Here is a 16,530-nt window from a genome sequence, read left to right on the forward strand (position 1 = left end):
CAGGGGTGAATTGCCATGTTTGCCCCGGGTTCAGCGGATGTCACTACCGCTGGGGCTTGGGCAGCTGGGGTGTTTGCTGGGCTGGTCTCTGGGCTGCGCTTGGCTAGCGTGCTGGTTAGCCTGGAGGGCTGGAAATAGCAAAGGAGCCTATGGGAATCGGGCACCTGATTCCACTGTGGCAGGGACGTTCAGAGGATTCCATTCAGGGGTCTCTGCGGGGGGCTCTGTCCAGAGAAAATGGAGCAGGGGCCCGCCCCCATGCAGAGTGCTGTTGTGGGGACTCAACACCTGAGTGGCCCTGACGACAGTTCCCCAAATCCCAGTCCTGGCCTGGCAGGGCCGTGCAGAGCCGCTGGAGTCAGGCTAACACAGCAGGCGGCCTAGGGCCTGATTCGCCCCTCCACTTGCCGCCTGTGCAGCATGGCCAGAAGTGCCCTTGTAGTCGGCGGGGGAGCTGACCGAGCATCTTCCCGGGCGGAAGGGCTGCCCGCTGGCGTGGCACAGTCAGGCAGCCGTGCAGGGCCCACTGAAACCTAGACCGAACTCTGGCTAACTTCCCCCAGCCCTGTGTGGGGGCAGGAGGGGCGAGAGCTCTGATCCCGTTCCCACCCCTCCCTGTAGCACGTCTTTAAGCTGGAGCAGGAGGAATACATGAAGGAGGAGATCCCCTGGACCTTCATCGACTTCTGCGACAACCAGCCTTGCATCGACCTCATCGAGGCCAAGCTGGGCATTCTGGACCTGCTGAATGAGGAGTGCAAGGTGAGCGTCCGTCCTGCCTCGCCGGGGGGCCAGCAGCACAGCTGGGGGCGAGGCCGGCTTTGGGGGGCGTGAGGGTCCAGCGCGCTCCTTGCAGCCTGGATAACGGGCCAGTCTCTGGTCCTAGGCCTGAGCCAAGCTGTCCTCAGATGAACAGCTGACAGCTTCCCAATCCTGGTGCTTTGTTCTCCCCTCTTGTGAGGGGTGTGGAAGCTTGGTGGGGGGCGGGCGGCATTGGGGAGCCCTGATGCTACGTTGCCTGTTCAAATGCAGCCCAGGCTGATGGTGGCAGAAAACTGCTGCCGTGGGCTTAGGCCCATCCTGTGTGCAGGTGCCCACCGCCCACCACACTGGGCGTGGCGCTGCCTGGCAGACCTTGGGCTGGCCCTCGGCTGGAGAGCATGAGGCAAGCCAGGAAAGGCAGTTCATGCAGTGCCTGCGCCTCACAGCTCTGCACGTGGCACCCTGACTAATCCACAAGCAGTGTCAACTTCCAGCCAACCGTCCGGCTGCAAAGAAGCTAAATCAGCCCCACCCCGGGTGCCCCCGAGAGGCACTCCTGGTCTCGGGGCAGCGCTCCGCTGGGCACGGGGCCAGAGCTCGGCTGGCTTGTGCCGCGTAAGAAACACAGGCGGCAGCACATGGGTAGAGGGGGCGGCTAAGAGGTGTAGGAGTTGGCAGCCTTCCTTCCACAAGGGCACTGCAAACAGTAGGGAGCGTCCAGCATAACGGGCAATGTCCCTCTCCCGGCTGGGCCCGCTCCCGGCAGGCAGCTAGCTGGGAAGAGCTTCTAAACTGGAGGGGGTTCAGAGAAGAGCCAGGAGACCGATCAAAGGAGAATCTGCCTGATGGTGACAGCCGCAAGGAGCTCAGTCGAGTTAGTTTAACTAAGAGAAAGTTAGGGGGTGACTTGACTGCTGTCTGAATCTGTGTGGGGAACACACTCTAGCTCTGCGCTCGAGCAGGGAAAGGTCTTGCATGACCCAATGGCTGCAAATTGAAGCTGGGAAGGGCGGACGTTTTTGACAGCCCGAGTAACCATTGGAACCAAGGCTTGTGGTGGATTCTCCATCCCTGATGAGGATGATTAATGAAGATGGATGGGGTTTCTGAGGTGGGCGCTAGGAATGATTTTGGGGGTAGCTCTCTGGCCTGTCTCGTACAGGAGGTCAGCCCAGATCGCAGTGGTCCCATCTGGCCTTGGAAGGAAGTAATCTTAAATACCCAGCTGCAGCTGGATGCCCTACAGGGGCAATGGAGGCGTCCTGTTCCCCAGGCCTCCTGCTGTCTGACTCGCCTTCTCTGCCTCCCAGATGCCCAAGGGCAGCGACGCGAGCTGGGCTCAGAAGCTCTACGACAAGCACCTTCACAACAGCCCCCACTTCCAGAAGCCCAAGATGTCCACAGAGGCCTTCATTGTCCGCCACTTCGCGGGCAAGGTAAGAGGGGCCCGGGGGAGGTCCCAGGCACAGGTGGGGGGGCACTGGGGTACAGGGGAGGCTGAGACTTGTCTGAGGTCAGGCTCTGTCTGAACTGGGGTGAGAATGGAGCTGGCTGGGAAGTCTGTCTCGGAAAAATCTGAACACTGAAGTTTTCTCTCCCAAACTAATGCTGTGGTATAACCGCACTGGACTCCTGGTGGTGCCGGTTGGGGGAAGGGGACTCTCCCAAACCAGGAGGGAATCCAGCAGGTCCAGGACTGCAGCAGCAGGAGCTTTGCAGGCAAATGTCACTGCGGTGCCTGCCCGCTGCTGTCCGTGCTCCGCTGGGGCAGGGTGCCCAGGAGGCTGGCTGCAGGGGAAAGCTGCCTCCCCATGCACCAGGGCCCAGTGGTCTGCAGCCGGCCCCCTCCTGCCACTCGCTGCAGGGCTGAGTGGGCTCCTAGCATGGTGATGGGGCTGAAAACAAAGCAGGCTCTGTTAGAGCCAGCCTGTGTCTGGAGTCTGAACTCTGTCGTGTGCTGCCCTAAGTACATGTCTCTAGTAGTCTACCGGCCCCTTAAAACAAGCTCCCTGTTCTGCGCTGTGCATCCTGGGACCGGTAGTTCCTAGAGATCAGGTGACTTGTAGGCTTGGCGCAAGGCCTGCTGGGAGAAGAAACAAGATATAAGGCATCGCATTTCTGCAGAGAGGGGAGCTGCTGGTGAAGGACTGGGCCTGGCCCAGCTGGCACAGGTGAAACTAAACCTGTCTGGAGAACCCAGGGTCTAGAGACGGTCTCCACACCTGTCGGGTGTGGCTGCAAGTGGCACTGCCTAAATGCCATGAGACACCCCCACCCTAGCTGGCACCCACTGGGAGCATCCACAGCTGCTGATCTGCGGGGAGCTTCCAGCCCCTCTGGGTTTGGTAGAGCATCCAGGGCAGGCTGGTGAGCTTTGAGCAGGGGCGGGCAGACTTTTTTTCTTTTTTTGGCAGGTTTCATAAATTGAATGGAGGGCCAGTTAGGGGAGGGGGTTGTGGCCTGGCCCCCACTGTCTATCTGCCCCTCCCCCTGGGACCCCTCTCCCATTCTCCCTTCCTCCCCACCCCACTCCTGGTCCCCTGACTGCCCCCGGACCCCCACCGCCCCATCCAACCCCTCCTCTCATTCCTGACGCGCCCCCCCCACCCCAGGACCCCTGCCCCATCCAACCACCCCTTCTCCCTGGCCCCTGACTGCCCCCCGGGACCACCACCCCTGAACTCCCTCACCCTATATCCAACCCCTCTGTGCCCCCTTACCATGCTGCCTGGAGCACTGGTGGCTGGTGGCGCTACAGCTCAGGGGCTGGGCAGGACGGTCCCGTGGGCCGTAGTTTGCCCACCCCTGGCTTTGAGCCTCAGACTCCCAGGGGCTGCTGGGACCCCAAGCGGCCTGTGCTGGGGCGTTCGGCTCTAGTCCCTTCGGAGGGGCCCCTGTGGGCAGGGGCTGGACTAGACTCCTCCTGAGACCCCCTCCAGCCTGACATTTCTATGGCTCCATGTCTGTGGTCTGGGCAGGGGGTATTTGTCTGTCTGCGTGAGAATTCCAGCTGCAGCCAGCATTCGGCAATGACTCCAGGGCTCACCTCGCTGAGGGGTGTGTGTGTGTCTAAAACACCTATTTAGGCACAATTCTTCACCACCTCTCCTGTGTAACCAGCAGGCGAACTCCCACCCACCCCGAGCTGTTCCCTGGAGGACAGCACTGGTGCAAACATGGGCTGGGGCATCTCAAAGGCCCAAGAGCTTTAGGCACCCAACTCCCATTAGCTCTGATTCCCCCACCCCCAGTACCTCTTCTCTGGAGACCCCTGGGCTCTGAATTGTCCCAGGAGACCCCGAGGCTGTCATAGCCCGGAGCTGATGAGGCCTCCTGCATGCCCTGTTTACCCACAGGTGGAGTATCAGTGCAGCGGGTTCCTGGAGAAGAACCAAGACACTGTCCATGCAGAGCTGATCGGGCTCCTCCGAGCCAGCAAGGTGAGCCCACGGCCCTCCCAGTGGGGGAGGCGCTTGGCAGCAGACTGCACAGAGGAGGGTGGTAGGCAGGTGTCCCCTGAAGTCCATCTGCATCCTGTGCCGGGATGGGGCGTGTCACGTGGGTCAGAAGGGGCAGTGCTGGCGCCTTGGGGAGAAGTGCCCTGGCAAACCTGCACCCCGCCTCCCCCAGCAAACCTGGAGCGACAAGGGAGCCCCAGTATTCAAGATTTGCAAACAAGGATCTTGACAACACAACTGACCTGGGGGGCTGTGGGGGGCACAGTGTCCTCACTGTGGGTGCCAAGGTGGGGACCCACGTGCCTCCTGCCATAAGGGCAAAAGCTGCACCCACCCTGAGCCCTGTCTCCATGGGGGAAGAGGGGAAGGGTGATGGGAGCTGTGATGCAGAGGCCAGGGGAGCGATCTAGGAAATAGGACTAATTGGAGTCCTGTCGTATCCATGATACCCTGAGCCTTTGCTGCTGCTGCTGCAAAGGCTTGTTGCAGACTAAGCCGTGGGTGGGTCAGAAAATGAAGACTTGCCTCCACCAGGGGGCGCCAGACCCCTATTTCCCCCCCCCCGGCCCCTTCCCCTGCCCCATAAACCATGCTCTGCAAACTGACCTGTGAAACAGCTGCCTGGCTAGAAACCCCCTGGCATGGGAACGGCCTGTGGGAGCCCAACAGGCCAGGCCTCGCCAGCAGAGCCGACGGCTGGGAATGGGGAGCGGGGGGGACTCCCGGTGTCTGAACTCTCTGCTGTGCTGGGACTCCAATGCAGGAGGCTAGACACCGGGAGCTGTTAGCCTGGGGGGGGCTGGCAGACAAAGCAACAGTGACCTTGCTGTTAAGTTAATTGTCTGTCATTTCTCTCCCCCCCCTCCCCCCCGCCATTGCCATCCTGTCCTGTGGACCCCGCAGAAGGTAAGTGGTGCGGCGGGTAGGAGACACAGGCCGCTCTCCCTTAGCAGCCGGGCTCACGGGGACTGGCGGGGGAGCCTGCAGGTTGCCAGCTCTGGCTGGACGTTTTCCTGCAGGTCTCCTCACGTGACGTGGAGGGGTGGCAGCCCGAGGGGTGACGCCTGGTGCGTCGCAATGGGCGGGAGCCTGGGCCCTTCACTCGGGGCTGTGGATGCTATTCGCCCTGTTGGGAGTGGGGATGAGCTGCTCCCTACGCTGGGGGGGCCATGGGCTGGTTCGTGTCGGGCTCCGTACTGACCCCAAGCTCGGATCCGTGCTGCCTGTGACTCAGCAGGGTCCTGGGCAGGTCAGACTCTGCCTGACGCCCCAGCTGCCCGTGAGCGGCACTGGCACAGCTGCGGGGAGGGCTGCACCCTGCCGCAGGGCCTGCCGTTCTCATGCAGCTGGCTCTGTGGCTCCCCACAGTGCTACTGCAGCTCCGGGGGGCTGTGGCCACGGAGCCCCTCGTAGGCTCGGGGTTGCCGGCTGCCTGCCCCTGCTGGCCAGTAGGTGTCACTCCTGGCCTGCTGCTGGCTCTGATCCTGCTGCTGTCTCCCCACCCAGTCTGCGCTGCTGGCCGAGCTCTTCCCGGAGGAGGGGGACGGCAGCATCGCCCTGCCCTCCCGCAGGTCGCACGGCTCCAGGGTGACCGTCCGGCCCGGCAGGAGGTCTCTGCCAGCTACAGACAAGGAGCACAGGAAACCCATCTCCACCCAGGTACCCGGCGGGGCTGGCGTGTCCTATGCCCGTTCCTCCTGCCCTCCCCACGGTGGGAGGTTCAGCCCCCCACGCGTCACTACCCCCTTTAACGCTGCACTGAGCATCCACCCCTGTGAAAACCCCACCGGGCTTCTCAACGTGCTGAACAGATTCCTCCTCCGCCTCCAGGAAACCTTACCGGCCTGGCTGCCTTAGAAGTGCTGAGCCCCTACAAATCCTGCTGGCCTCTGGGGGCAGCCGGTGCTCAGCACAGCTGGAAATCGGGGCTCTGTGCCCCTGTCAGTGAGATGCTCCAAACCCTTTCGCTGGGTGGTGGGGAGAGATGGGCCCAAGCGCACAGACCTTCCCAGACTCTGCCGTGGGCTGGGGCAGGCCTGAGCTGCAGCCCCACAGGCTGGGTGGGCTGGGGACTCTGGTTCCAGGCCGCACGGAGGCTTATCAGCCTCCAAAGGACTGAATGGTGCTGCCAGGTGAGGAGGTGGCCTGGAAAGGGGCAGCTGGGTATCCAGGGGCTGCACTCAGGGGTTCCCCTTCTCCCATGGACCAGCCTTCAGCTTAGGACAGTGGGTCCTGGTGCTCTCTGCTGCCCGCCCAGTGTCCAGGCCCCTTGCCTGTGCCCACGGAGGGCGGGGGAAATGCAGCTCGTGGGCCCCCATCCCTCCCCAGGGAGTCTAGAAGCATCTTCACTCGGCTGAGGACAAGGTCAGAGCCTGCTCCCAAGCCCTGGCTCCTCGCTGGGGCACTGCATCCACACCCAGACCTAAGCCCCCTCACTCTGTCCCCTGCAGTTCAAGGCGTCGCTGCACAAGCTCATGGAGACCCTAAGCAGCACCGCGCCCCACTACGTGCGCTGCATCAAACCCAACGACCGCAAGCGGCCCTTCGAGTGAGTGCCTGGCAGCTCTGCAATGGGGCAGGGGCCGGAGGGGGGGAGACTCCAGCTGGACGTGCCAGGCCCAGACCTGCTGTCTGGGGGACCTGCATCACCAAGGAACTCTTGTGAAACTAGCAGCAACGTGTTCCGTCCCCTGCAGTGGCGCTGGCTCTGCAGTAGCAAAACCGGCCTCCTTGGTCCAGTGCAGAACTGAGCGACTTCCCTCGCTGTCGGGAACGGCTGCGCAGCAGGGCTGTGAGCTGCAAAACCAGCAGCCTCGTTCCCATGGGCCCTCTGCATGCTATTGTGGTACAAGCAGTCAGCAGGGAGGTGGCCTGCCCAGGCTTGGGCCGAGAGCAGTGCCAGCCAGGATGTGGGATGGCAGATCCGAACCGCGAGCCCTAAGGAACCCTCGCTCGGAGGGCGCTGACACTGACGCTGACTCCGTCTCTGCTCTAGGTTTGATGCCAAGCGAGCAGTCGAGCAGCTGAGAGCCTGTGGGGTCCTGGAAACCATTCAGATCAGCGCCTCCGGCTACCCATCCAGGTACGGCCAACCCAGGCGTTTCCTGCCTGCTCTCCTCTCTGCCGGAGCATTTGGGTCCCTGGCGCTCACTAACTTGCCCCGTTGGGTCTGGCTTCTGTCCCCCCACCCTCCCGCAGGTGGACGTACGTGGAGTTCTTTAGCAGGTACAGGGCTCTGATGCGCCCAGAGGAGCTGATGGGCGGTGATGAGAGGCAGACCTGCCGGCTTGTCCTCGAGAGGCTGCTGAAGGTAAGAGCCCTGCACGTTGCCGTGCCGGGGGAGAGGACCCTGAATGGGGCAGCAGGGGATTAAATTCTAGGCCCTCGCTGCTACTGCACCCAGCCTTCCCTGCCACCCCACCCGCTCCTCCGTGCCCTGCGGGGAGCTGCCTGCTGGTGCGCCCGGCCGTGTGGCCTTGATGGGCCCTTCCCTCCTGGCCGTGAGGTCACTATTGCAGGAAACGGGTGGTTCAAGTCCATCTGGATTGTGCCATAGCCTCAGGCTGGGGGTGTCTGGGGCCAGGCGTCACTGCCTGTGGGTGCTGCAGTCATCTGTCCCCTCTCGATAATGGGACTAGCCTGCCCAGTGTCCCACTGCTCCCACGGTGTCCTAGAGACTGGCAAAGGGTGCCTGGCCCAGAACTCTGTGCCCAACACAAGCTGCTCCCGCGGGAAACATCGACTCGGCTGAAACCCACCAAATTCCCCGTGGAGACGGTGCTGCATCGCCCTGGGGGAGGTGTGGTCTGAGCTGCCTCTCCTCCATGCACCACTCTGCCTTCCTGACGAGCAGCTCATCCTAAGAGTCTCTGGCCATGGAGCCTGCCTCATAGATCAAGGGTTCCCAAACTGCGGGACCCGCCCCCCTGGGGGTACACGAGGCCTCTCTTGGGGGTGCACATGGGAGAAATTATGTAATGGTGGATTTTATTTATTGATTTATTGCATTTTCCTAATCTACTCCGATGAAGCTTTAAAACTGGGAATTTATTATATAAAATACGGTACATTTCCTTCAAGCCGTACGGATGAGAACAGATGCAGGGCGACGCTGCCGTACAAAGCCCTCCCCTCCCCTCCAATCACTGCGCAGCCCGGCCTGTCTGAGCTCAGAACTTAGGGTTTTATGGGTTGTACCTGTTCATGCTCTAACTAGATCTGTACGGAACCGTGGATGCTGGGCCGATGGCTAAAGCCAGGCAGTGCGAAGAACAGAGTATCCGTGATGAGAAGGGGGTGGGGATGCAGGCAGCCGGCAGATCTGGAAGGGGGTCTGCATTGAGCAACATTTGGGAGCCTCTGCCATAGAGAGGGCACGAGAGGCCCCTGAACTATAACTCCCAAGAGGCATTGCAGCAGCCTTTCCAAACTGGAATATTGAGGATTTTGGCTGAAATCTCCGGGGGTGGGGGGGTTCTAACCAGCCCTGGGCATCTGAGACCCTGGGTGGGCCGTGTAGGCCGGGGGAGCTCCTGCCGGCTGGTGCTGACTGTACTGTGCTAAGCCGGCGTTAGGCTGGTCCCATGGCAGAGTTGAGGGTCCCCATTCTCTGGGCAGAGACCGGGACGGGCCTTGGCCTGAGTGCTGCAGCTTCCTTTCTGCCCAGGCCAGAGACTGTCTGGGGAACACTAGGATTCGTTCCCCAGCTCTGCCAGTCTGACCCTTATCCTCTGGGGACCCGTGTCCCAGTGACACCTCCCGGCGTGCAGCTCGGTGTGGGGAGTGCTGCAGTTGGAGGGGGCGTTGGGTGTCTAAAGGATCAATACCCCCCTCTCCCTGGGATGCTCTGGATGCTGTCAGCTGTGGCGGGAGGGTCTGTCCAGCCAGGCCCTGGCGCCAGGAAGGACCCGCACAGCGCTGCGGCTATCCAGGCCTGCAGCAAGGAGCACCCATGGCTTAGTTCACTCCACCCCATTGTACTTGCCTGGTCATGGATCTCGCTATCCCCTTTCCACAGGACCCTGGCAAATACCAGTGCGGGAAGGGCAAGATCTTCTTCCGTGCTGGCCAGGTGGCCTTCCTGGAGGAGCTGCGAAGCAGGAGGCTGAGAGCAGCCTGTGTCGTCCTTCAGAAGAGCCTTCGGTGCTGGTTGGGGAGGAGACACTTCTTGCGTATGCGAGCTGCAGCCATCTGCCTCCAGCGCTTTTCCCGGGGCTTCCTGGCCCGGAGGTGAGAGGTGCTGCCCACGTCTGCCGGGTTGAGCCAGACATTCATGTGGCTCTGCCTTGGCATCATCTGGCCCCGGAGACCCATCTCTGGGCACCCTCGCCCTTTGCGGTACCCAGCTGCTGGAACGGGGCAGCTAAGAGCTGCTGATGCAGAGTGTCTGGCTGGCAAACGGCATCCCTGAAGCTACAGCAGGTGGAGGCCTAGGCAGGGACCTGGAGCTAGCCACGCTCCACCCCAGAGGTGGCTGCATTTCCAAAGCTACTGTAAAAATCCCATGTCCCTACTCTGGGAGCCAGGAGAAGCTGGTACCAGGACAGCAGCTACGATTGGGTCTCATTTGGGGGTGAATGGAGCAGTGCCCTAGCTCTGAGCCTAGGGAGGTGGGGGGTCGGCCTCAGGGCCTGGTGCTGGGTCTTGGCTGTGGGGGCCTGCGCTCCTGGGGGTCGCTCTGTCCCTGGGGGGTGTGTGTAAGTTCTGCCCTGCCCCAGTGGGCTCTGGCTTCCCACGCCCAACGCCTGTTGCCCTTCGGGCAGGCTCGCCAGGCACCTGAGGAGGAGCAGCGCCGCTCTCACCCTGCAGAAGAACTTCAAGATGGCCCTGGCCAGGCGCTCGTACCTCCGCACCCAGGCAGCAGCGGTCACCATCCAGGCCTTCGCCCGCGGCATGTTCGCCAGGCGCCTGCACCGCCAGGTACCGGCCCTGCCCGCAGCCGCGGGGTTGGGGATCCGCTCGTGGCGGCAGCTTCAGAGGGGGACATCCCGCGTGTGCTCCCAGTGCCCGGGGGTGCAGCCCTTGGGGAAGGGGGTACTGATGGGTTACAGGAGCCCCAGGTAATGTGGGAGGGGGGTGGGCTGGCAGGTGCATCCTGGGATCTGGAGGGAGCCCCCCTGTAGAGCAGAGATGCATCCCCCTCTCGCTGCAGGTAGAGCAGTGACCTGTTTGGCTCAGCTCCTTGTCCTGCATGTGCAGGGAGTGTGGGGCCTTACCTGGCAGCATGGGGGGGTACCTGTGGGCAGCCCCCCCCAACTGCAGGCAGTGTGAGCAAGTCGTGCTGTGACTCCCCGGGCTGGGGTCCCGCTCTCCTGCCTGGGGTGTGGGGCGCCTGGTGGCCCGTTCAGGGTCTGTTGGGAGCTGCCCCATCCCCACCCTCAGGAGTGACCAGGTTCCTAGCAGGTATGGAAGGCGGCGCGTGCGCCTCAGCTCAGGGGATCTGCATTGTCGTTGTGCTGGCTCATGTGGGTCCAGTGCCCAGCGGGACTCGCACTGGAGCAGCCCATGCCCCACACCTGCCCACAGCCCCTCTGCGGGGAGCAGGCAGAGTCCTAGAGCCTCGCCTGGCTTCACGCTGGTGCCGACTTTCACTTGTCCGGCTGGGTGCTCCACCCAGTGGCCCCGCCCCACCCCACCTCTTGTCCAAGGCACCCCCTCCCCTCCCCGTGTGACCCTCCCTCATCCCACCCCCTGCTCCACCCCCACAAGTGCCTCCTGCCCACTGCCAAACAGCTGATTGGTGGGTGCTGAGCACTCCCTATTTTTGGTGGTGCTCTGGGGCTGGAGCACCCCCAGTTAGGCCAGGCATAGGCACTGACTATCTCCTGGGTGTCCTTGGAGGCCGGCAGGCTGCCTGCAGCACTCGAGGCTGCCAAGTGGAAGGGCAGAAACCCACAGAACCAACTTAGAGCTGGGGGGCGAAGGGGGTGGGGTGGGAATTCGATGCCTGGCTCTGGTCTTGTCCTGGAGTCCAGGCTTGGATCTGATCCCAGGTGTGGGGGTGGGTGGGTCTGGAACTGCCTTGGAGTAGAACCACCAAATACCCCCCCACTAGGAATAATTATTCCCGTACCAGTCTCTAGCAACCCTTCTCCGCCCCCGCCCCCGGGCTCAGGTGCAGGTTAGAACAGTTGCAACCATGTCCTCTCGTCTGCTCCTAAACGCTCTTCGGGGGCCACCAAGTGTCTCATTCCAGTAAGACCACGTGGGTAAACCCTCTGGCCGTGAAGCAGGGCTCCTATTCTCACCGGCGTCGGGCAGGGGGTGCAGCGTTGTCCCTAACTCGCGTGTTCTTGGATCCCTTGTGGCCGCTGTTTGTGCGAGGACGTAGCTGCCGGCACCTGGTGCTCTGGCCGAGTTTCTGCCCTAAACCTTGGCGGCTCTGTCTGCTCTCTGCCCAGATGGTGGCAAGCCAGAAAGCTGTGGTGATCCAGAGCGCGGCGAGGGGCTGGCTGGCTCGCACCAAGTACCTTCGGGTGTGCAGAGCGGTGGTCTATCTGCAGTGCTGCTACCGGCGCATGCGGGCTCGCAGGGAGCTGAGGCGGCTCCGGATCGAGGCCAAGTCGGTGGAGCACTACAAACAGCTCAACAAAGGCATGGAGATCAAAGTGATGCAGCTGCAGTGCAAAGTGGATGAGCAGGTGGGTGGGTCGGCTCCTCCTGCTGCCCCAGAGCTACAAGGGGATTCCTGGGTCTCTAGCGCTGGGATGAGCCTTAAAGCCAAGGTGCTGACTGCTCATGGGCACGTCTGGCAGAGTCCTGGGGAGCTGCGTTGTGTCTTGCTAAGTTCCCCTAGCAGTCTACGTTGGATCGTCTCCTCCTCTTCCGTGTTCCTGTGAGTTGTTAAGCAGTAGCCATGCTCCACTCCAGAGGTGGCTGCATTTCACTCCCTTAATGATACTGTACAATCTCCGCTCACTCTGTGCTGAGAAAAGGTGCCTGGGGGAAAGGCCTCTCTACCCTTCTCCTGGGAAGCACTGTCCATTAGTGCAGCCAGACTTCGGTTCTTTTCCGGCCCAGCAGCACCTGACTCCAGGGCCCGGCAGGAAGACTTGGATCGGGCTCTCCTGGCAGAGCAGGCTCCTGGACCTCTGGCTCAGGACAGATTTCTAGTTCTGAACCCACCTAACTCCCTCTGGCTCAGCCCTCGGGCGGGTAGGGGAAAGCGAAGGTGTGGGGAGTGAGGCAGTGCAGGTGGAGCAGCTGGCTTGGTAGGGCTGCAAGCAGCAGCGGCTTTCCCTGCTCTGGTCTCCTCGGGTATTTCACGGGGCGCTCGGGGACTGAGTGGCTCTAGAGGGCACCACGTGCTCAGGCCCCGGCAGCCTTCGAACCTTTTCTTCTCCCCACCCCTCTCCCGCGTGACCCAGCGGATGCCGCTTGTGTAACTTCCTCACGGTGCCTCGTGTCCGCCCTCTCCCCCGCCCGGCAGCGTCTCTGGCTCTGCTCGCGCCCGGCAGGCCGTGCTCTGCCGCTGACTATTTACCAGTTGGCGCCGCCATCTGTCTGCCTCCCGTGTCTCGCGGTTTGCTCTCTGCTGGGGAAATCGAACCTGCATCCCTGACGGTCTCTGGCCTTTGTGGGCAGACCCCATCTCGCTGCCCTGGGGTGGATCGGGCGGCCTGGAAAGCTGGTGTGGGGGCAAAGGAGACTTGGGAAAAGCCAGCGCGCTCTTGGGCCAAACACATTCGGGGTGGGGCAGGGCAGGGCCCAGGATCTCTGACACAGGCTGGCCCCAGGAGGGGTTCATGGTTCCTCTGAGATGTGCAGAGCCTGGGAACAGCAGGTGGCCCGATGCCAAGGAGCAGGTACGCCCGGCCCGGCCCTAGTATAGGAAAGACCGATGCTAGGGCTGGTAAAGCAGGAAACTGGGAGTCAGGACTTCGGTGCTAGGGCTGAGAACGGAACCCAGAAGTGATGGGCCTTGGAAGTCATTCCTCCTCCCATGCCTCAGTTTCCCCAGCAGTGTCCTGGGGCTGACCCTGCCCGGGTTGGGGGAGGCACTGGATAGCACCTCACTTCCAGGGAGATGTTTGGCTTTGGGGGGGATGAGGCCGAGGCAGCTTCTCTGGATTTTCTCCCCGCCTGGTTCCCCGCTGTTCAGTGCTCAGATAGGAATCACCCCGTTCCTCCCCTGGGACCCTGCAGGCCTGAACCGGCTCTTGACCGCTGCCCCTCCCACAGGCCAGGGAGAAGCGGAGCCTCTCGGAGCAGCTGTCGGCACTGAGAGCCTCCCACAGCGAGGAGGTGGAGCGGCTGCGCAGTGAGCTGCGGGGGCTGCGGGAGGACAAGGCGCAGGAGAAGCGCATCCGGGAGCTGCAGGAGCAGCTGCAGCGCGTGGAGTCGGAGAAGAGCAGCTCGGAAGGCCGGCTGGGCCAGGAGATGGAGGAGCTGAAACAGGTGCAGGGCACAGGCAGGGGTGACTCTTGATTGTCCGGCTAGCCAGCAGCCAGCGATAACACTGAGGGGAGTTAAACGTCCCTTCCTTAGACCTGGTCCCAAAGAGCAACGATCCCCACCCCAGTGGTTAACGGGTGTGACTCAAACCCAGCACTGAGCTTACGGGGCAGCTCCAATAGCTGGCAGCAGTAGTAGGCTGGTTATCCTCTCTGGCTCAGCCGTGAGTGGGAGGCGACGCAAGTGTGCTCCTTGCTAGTATGTTGCAAAGGCTCTGGTGACTTAACAAGCTAGTCTGAACATAGACTTGGCAGGAGTCAATTTTTTTATCGGTAAATATTGACCACCATAAATATCCCTGTACGCACAAACGGTCAAATACGTCCATCGATATTCGAAATCTAGACAGCCAGAAACGCTGCTTGATGGTAACCTTCTGAAAGCAAACCCGGATTATTCTGTATATCTGATGTAAGAAGTTGATTGGGGTTAAGTTGTAAAGCTTTAACTCTTGGAGTCTCCACCTTGTCTGATCCCCTTCCTGCCACCAAAGTTCCCACAACTGAACATTTGAATAAAAATTTGAAGCAACCACTTAAATCCTTGATGCTGCCCCTCAAAAGTAAAACTGTCAGTAAATCTCCCATGCAGGGGCCTGGCTACTCTCCGGGCCCCCTGGCTGGTGGGGTGGAGGAAGGACTGGCCCTGCAGCCTGTGATGGGCCCCATGTGAAAGAGCCTGCCTGGCCTCCGACCCCCAGAGCAGGTCCTCTCACCCCATAGCTCTGGACTGCATCAGGGTCTGCCCCCACCACCCAGCTCTCTCTCTCTCCCGCCAGCGCCTGACTGAGCTGGAAGCCATGAAATCCAACCTGAAGGAAGAGAAGGACGCTCTCAACCAGCGGATCATGGAGCAGTCGCAGGAGCTGGAAGGTAAAACGCCCCCCCCAGCCCCTTTCCTGCTGTGCCGGGTGCAGTCAGCTGGGGGCTGGATTCTAGGGAAGCCCAGCAGGTGGCTCCGGCTGTGCTCACCCGGGCGGCCCAGCTCTGTGGGCAGGGTGATGCTGCCAAGCCGAGACTGGTGGGCTGGTTACTGAGACGGCTCCTGCCGCTCACTGCCCTAGCTCTGTGCCCAGGCTCGTCCCAGAGGCGAGGTCTCGTGTGGCCTGAGCCTGGCGGCTGAATCCATGGGCCCGCCGGCCATGCCACTAAGTTCCCAGCTCTCTCCTGCTCGGCTCCACGCCGGAGGAGATGTTTTCCAGGGGCGGCGCAGCATTGGCGCGCAGCAGCCCCGTCGACGTTCCTCCCCTGGCGCTGGTGCCTGGGCTCCTGCACAGGGTGGGCAGGGAGCAGAGCCTGTCACGCTCAGGTCCTGGCCTGCAGGCAAACGTTACCGTCTCTGCTCTCCTCTTCCCCGCCCCCTGCAGACCAGCTGCTCCGGCGCGTGGCGGCGGAGAGCCAGGAGCTGCTGTGCCAGCTGGAGGGGGAGAGGGCTCGCTACCAGAACCTGGTGAAGGAGTGCGCCCGCCTGGAGCAGTGCTGCGAGAACCTGCAGGATGAGGTGGCCTTCCACAAGGTGAGCAGTGCGGGCTGGGCTGAGCCCAGGACATCCCAGATACCCCGGGGAGCCAGGCGAGGGGTCACAGGCTGCCGCGAAATGGAGGGAAGCTCTTGCTGAAGGATTGTCGCATGGAGGCCAGACGGGCAGGACCGGGGAGGTGGGCAGGAAGCCTGGCGGCGGGTGCCTTGCTGGTCTGTGCTGTGTCCACTCGGTCCCAGGGCGGAGGTGGCCCTAGGGTCGCTGTGTGTTCAGAGCCGCGCCCTGCCGCTGAGAACAGCTGCACCATCGGTGCGAAGCTGGCTGGGGCTTTCGAAACCGCGAGGAGCCCAAATCCCAGTGACACCTTCAGCTCTCTGTGAAAGTCCCAGCCCGAAGCTAATGTCGCAGCTGCACCATCTACTTCTGCCCTGCTCCCCTGGAGATCAGAGGGGAACGTCTCTCTGGTCCCCATGGCGGGACGCCCTGGCGGGCAGCACATCCCCTGGAGGACAGAGGCACCCCGCCCCGTATCTGTCACCACTGGGCTAGGGAGCAGTAGCACGGGCCCATGTAAAGGTCCGAGCTGTCTCCCTGCCGAGTTCTCCCCATGCCTAGCCCCCCGCCCCATAACAAGGACTGGAGCTTCAGCCGCTGCATAACGCACCCGTGTACCTTTCCTGCCCGCTCCAGCGAACCCCCAGCCTCCAGAGGTCCCCTTCATCCAACAGCATCCTGGACTCCGAATGCAGCTACCCATTGTCTCTGTCGACAGCCCCGTCCCGGGATGATGCCGACCCGCAGAGCGAGGTGAGACACTTTCACATCAACCAATTGGCTTTGCTGCGTGGCTCTGCTGCCCTGACTGCAGGCGGGAAGCCGAGGGTCTGGGCTCTGGAACAAGCTGTGTTGTGGTTTGCATTGCCCTGGGCTGGGCACAGCAAGTCCCCGAGCCAAGCCTGCCCTCCAGCCCTTTGCCCCTCGGCGCTGGCAGCGGCACCTAGCTGCCAGTCCCATTGGCATCCGACTCGGGCCCTTCTGACTGGGTGGGCTGCGCTGGTGATCTTGTTGGTTCAGCCCAGTTAGTGCCTGCAAAGACGTGGCCTTTGACTGGCACGTGTCGCACAGGGCTCCGTGCGCTTCCTGTGTCACAAACCTCCGCTCCCATGTGAGGTCTCAGCTGGGGAAGCTGCCCGAGCTCACAGCTTGGTGGCAGAGCCAGGAGTAAACCCTGGCGTCCCCTCCCCTGTGCTGCCTCCCGGCAGCGTTCCTGTGTGCGCGACTGGGCCAACCAGACCGACCTGTCCTGCCATCCCATGGCTGCCACTGTGTGGTCAGATGCCAGGGGTGCCCTTTCCCCTCCCTCCTGGAGGGAGCGGGG

At 62.2% G+C, this 16,530-nt stretch overlaps 1 protein-coding gene across 2 annotated transcripts in view; it reads left to right on the forward strand.

Moving 5' to 3' along the window:
- LOC123356069 (unconventional myosin-Va-like) overlaps window positions 1–16,530 on the forward strand; it is a 67,224-nt gene that overhangs the window by 34,566 nt on the left and 16,128 nt on the right. For both annotated transcript variants that reach the window (XM_044999038.1, XM_044999039.1), the window contains exons 12-25: window positions 622–762; window positions 2,073–2,198; window positions 4,119–4,202; window positions 5,124–5,126; window positions 5,727–5,879; window positions 6,671–6,768; window positions 7,216–7,302; window positions 7,419–7,530; window positions 9,238–9,449; window positions 9,983–10,139; window positions 11,621–11,860; window positions 13,401–13,616; window positions 14,452–14,545; window positions 15,040–15,188. In XM_044999038.1, coding sequence (XP_044854973.1) covers window positions 622–762; window positions 2,073–2,198; window positions 4,119–4,202; window positions 5,124–5,126; window positions 5,727–5,879; window positions 6,671–6,768; window positions 7,216–7,302; window positions 7,419–7,530; window positions 9,238–9,449; window positions 9,983–10,139; window positions 11,621–11,860; window positions 13,401–13,616; window positions 14,452–14,545; window positions 15,040–15,188 — 1,872 coding nt within the window. The remainder of the gene's footprint in view (window positions 1–621; window positions 763–2,072; window positions 2,199–4,118; window positions 4,203–5,123; window positions 5,127–5,726; window positions 5,880–6,670; window positions 6,769–7,215; window positions 7,303–7,418; window positions 7,531–9,237; window positions 9,450–9,982; window positions 10,140–11,620; window positions 11,861–13,400; window positions 13,617–14,451; window positions 14,546–15,039; window positions 15,189–16,530) is intronic.

This window comes from Mauremys mutica, chromosome 24 (assembly GCF_020497125.1).
Source record: "Mauremys mutica isolate MM-2020 ecotype Southern chromosome 24, ASM2049712v1, whole genome shotgun sequence".
NCBI classification, from domain to species: Eukaryota; Metazoa; Chordata; order Testudines; family Geoemydidae; genus Mauremys; species Mauremys mutica.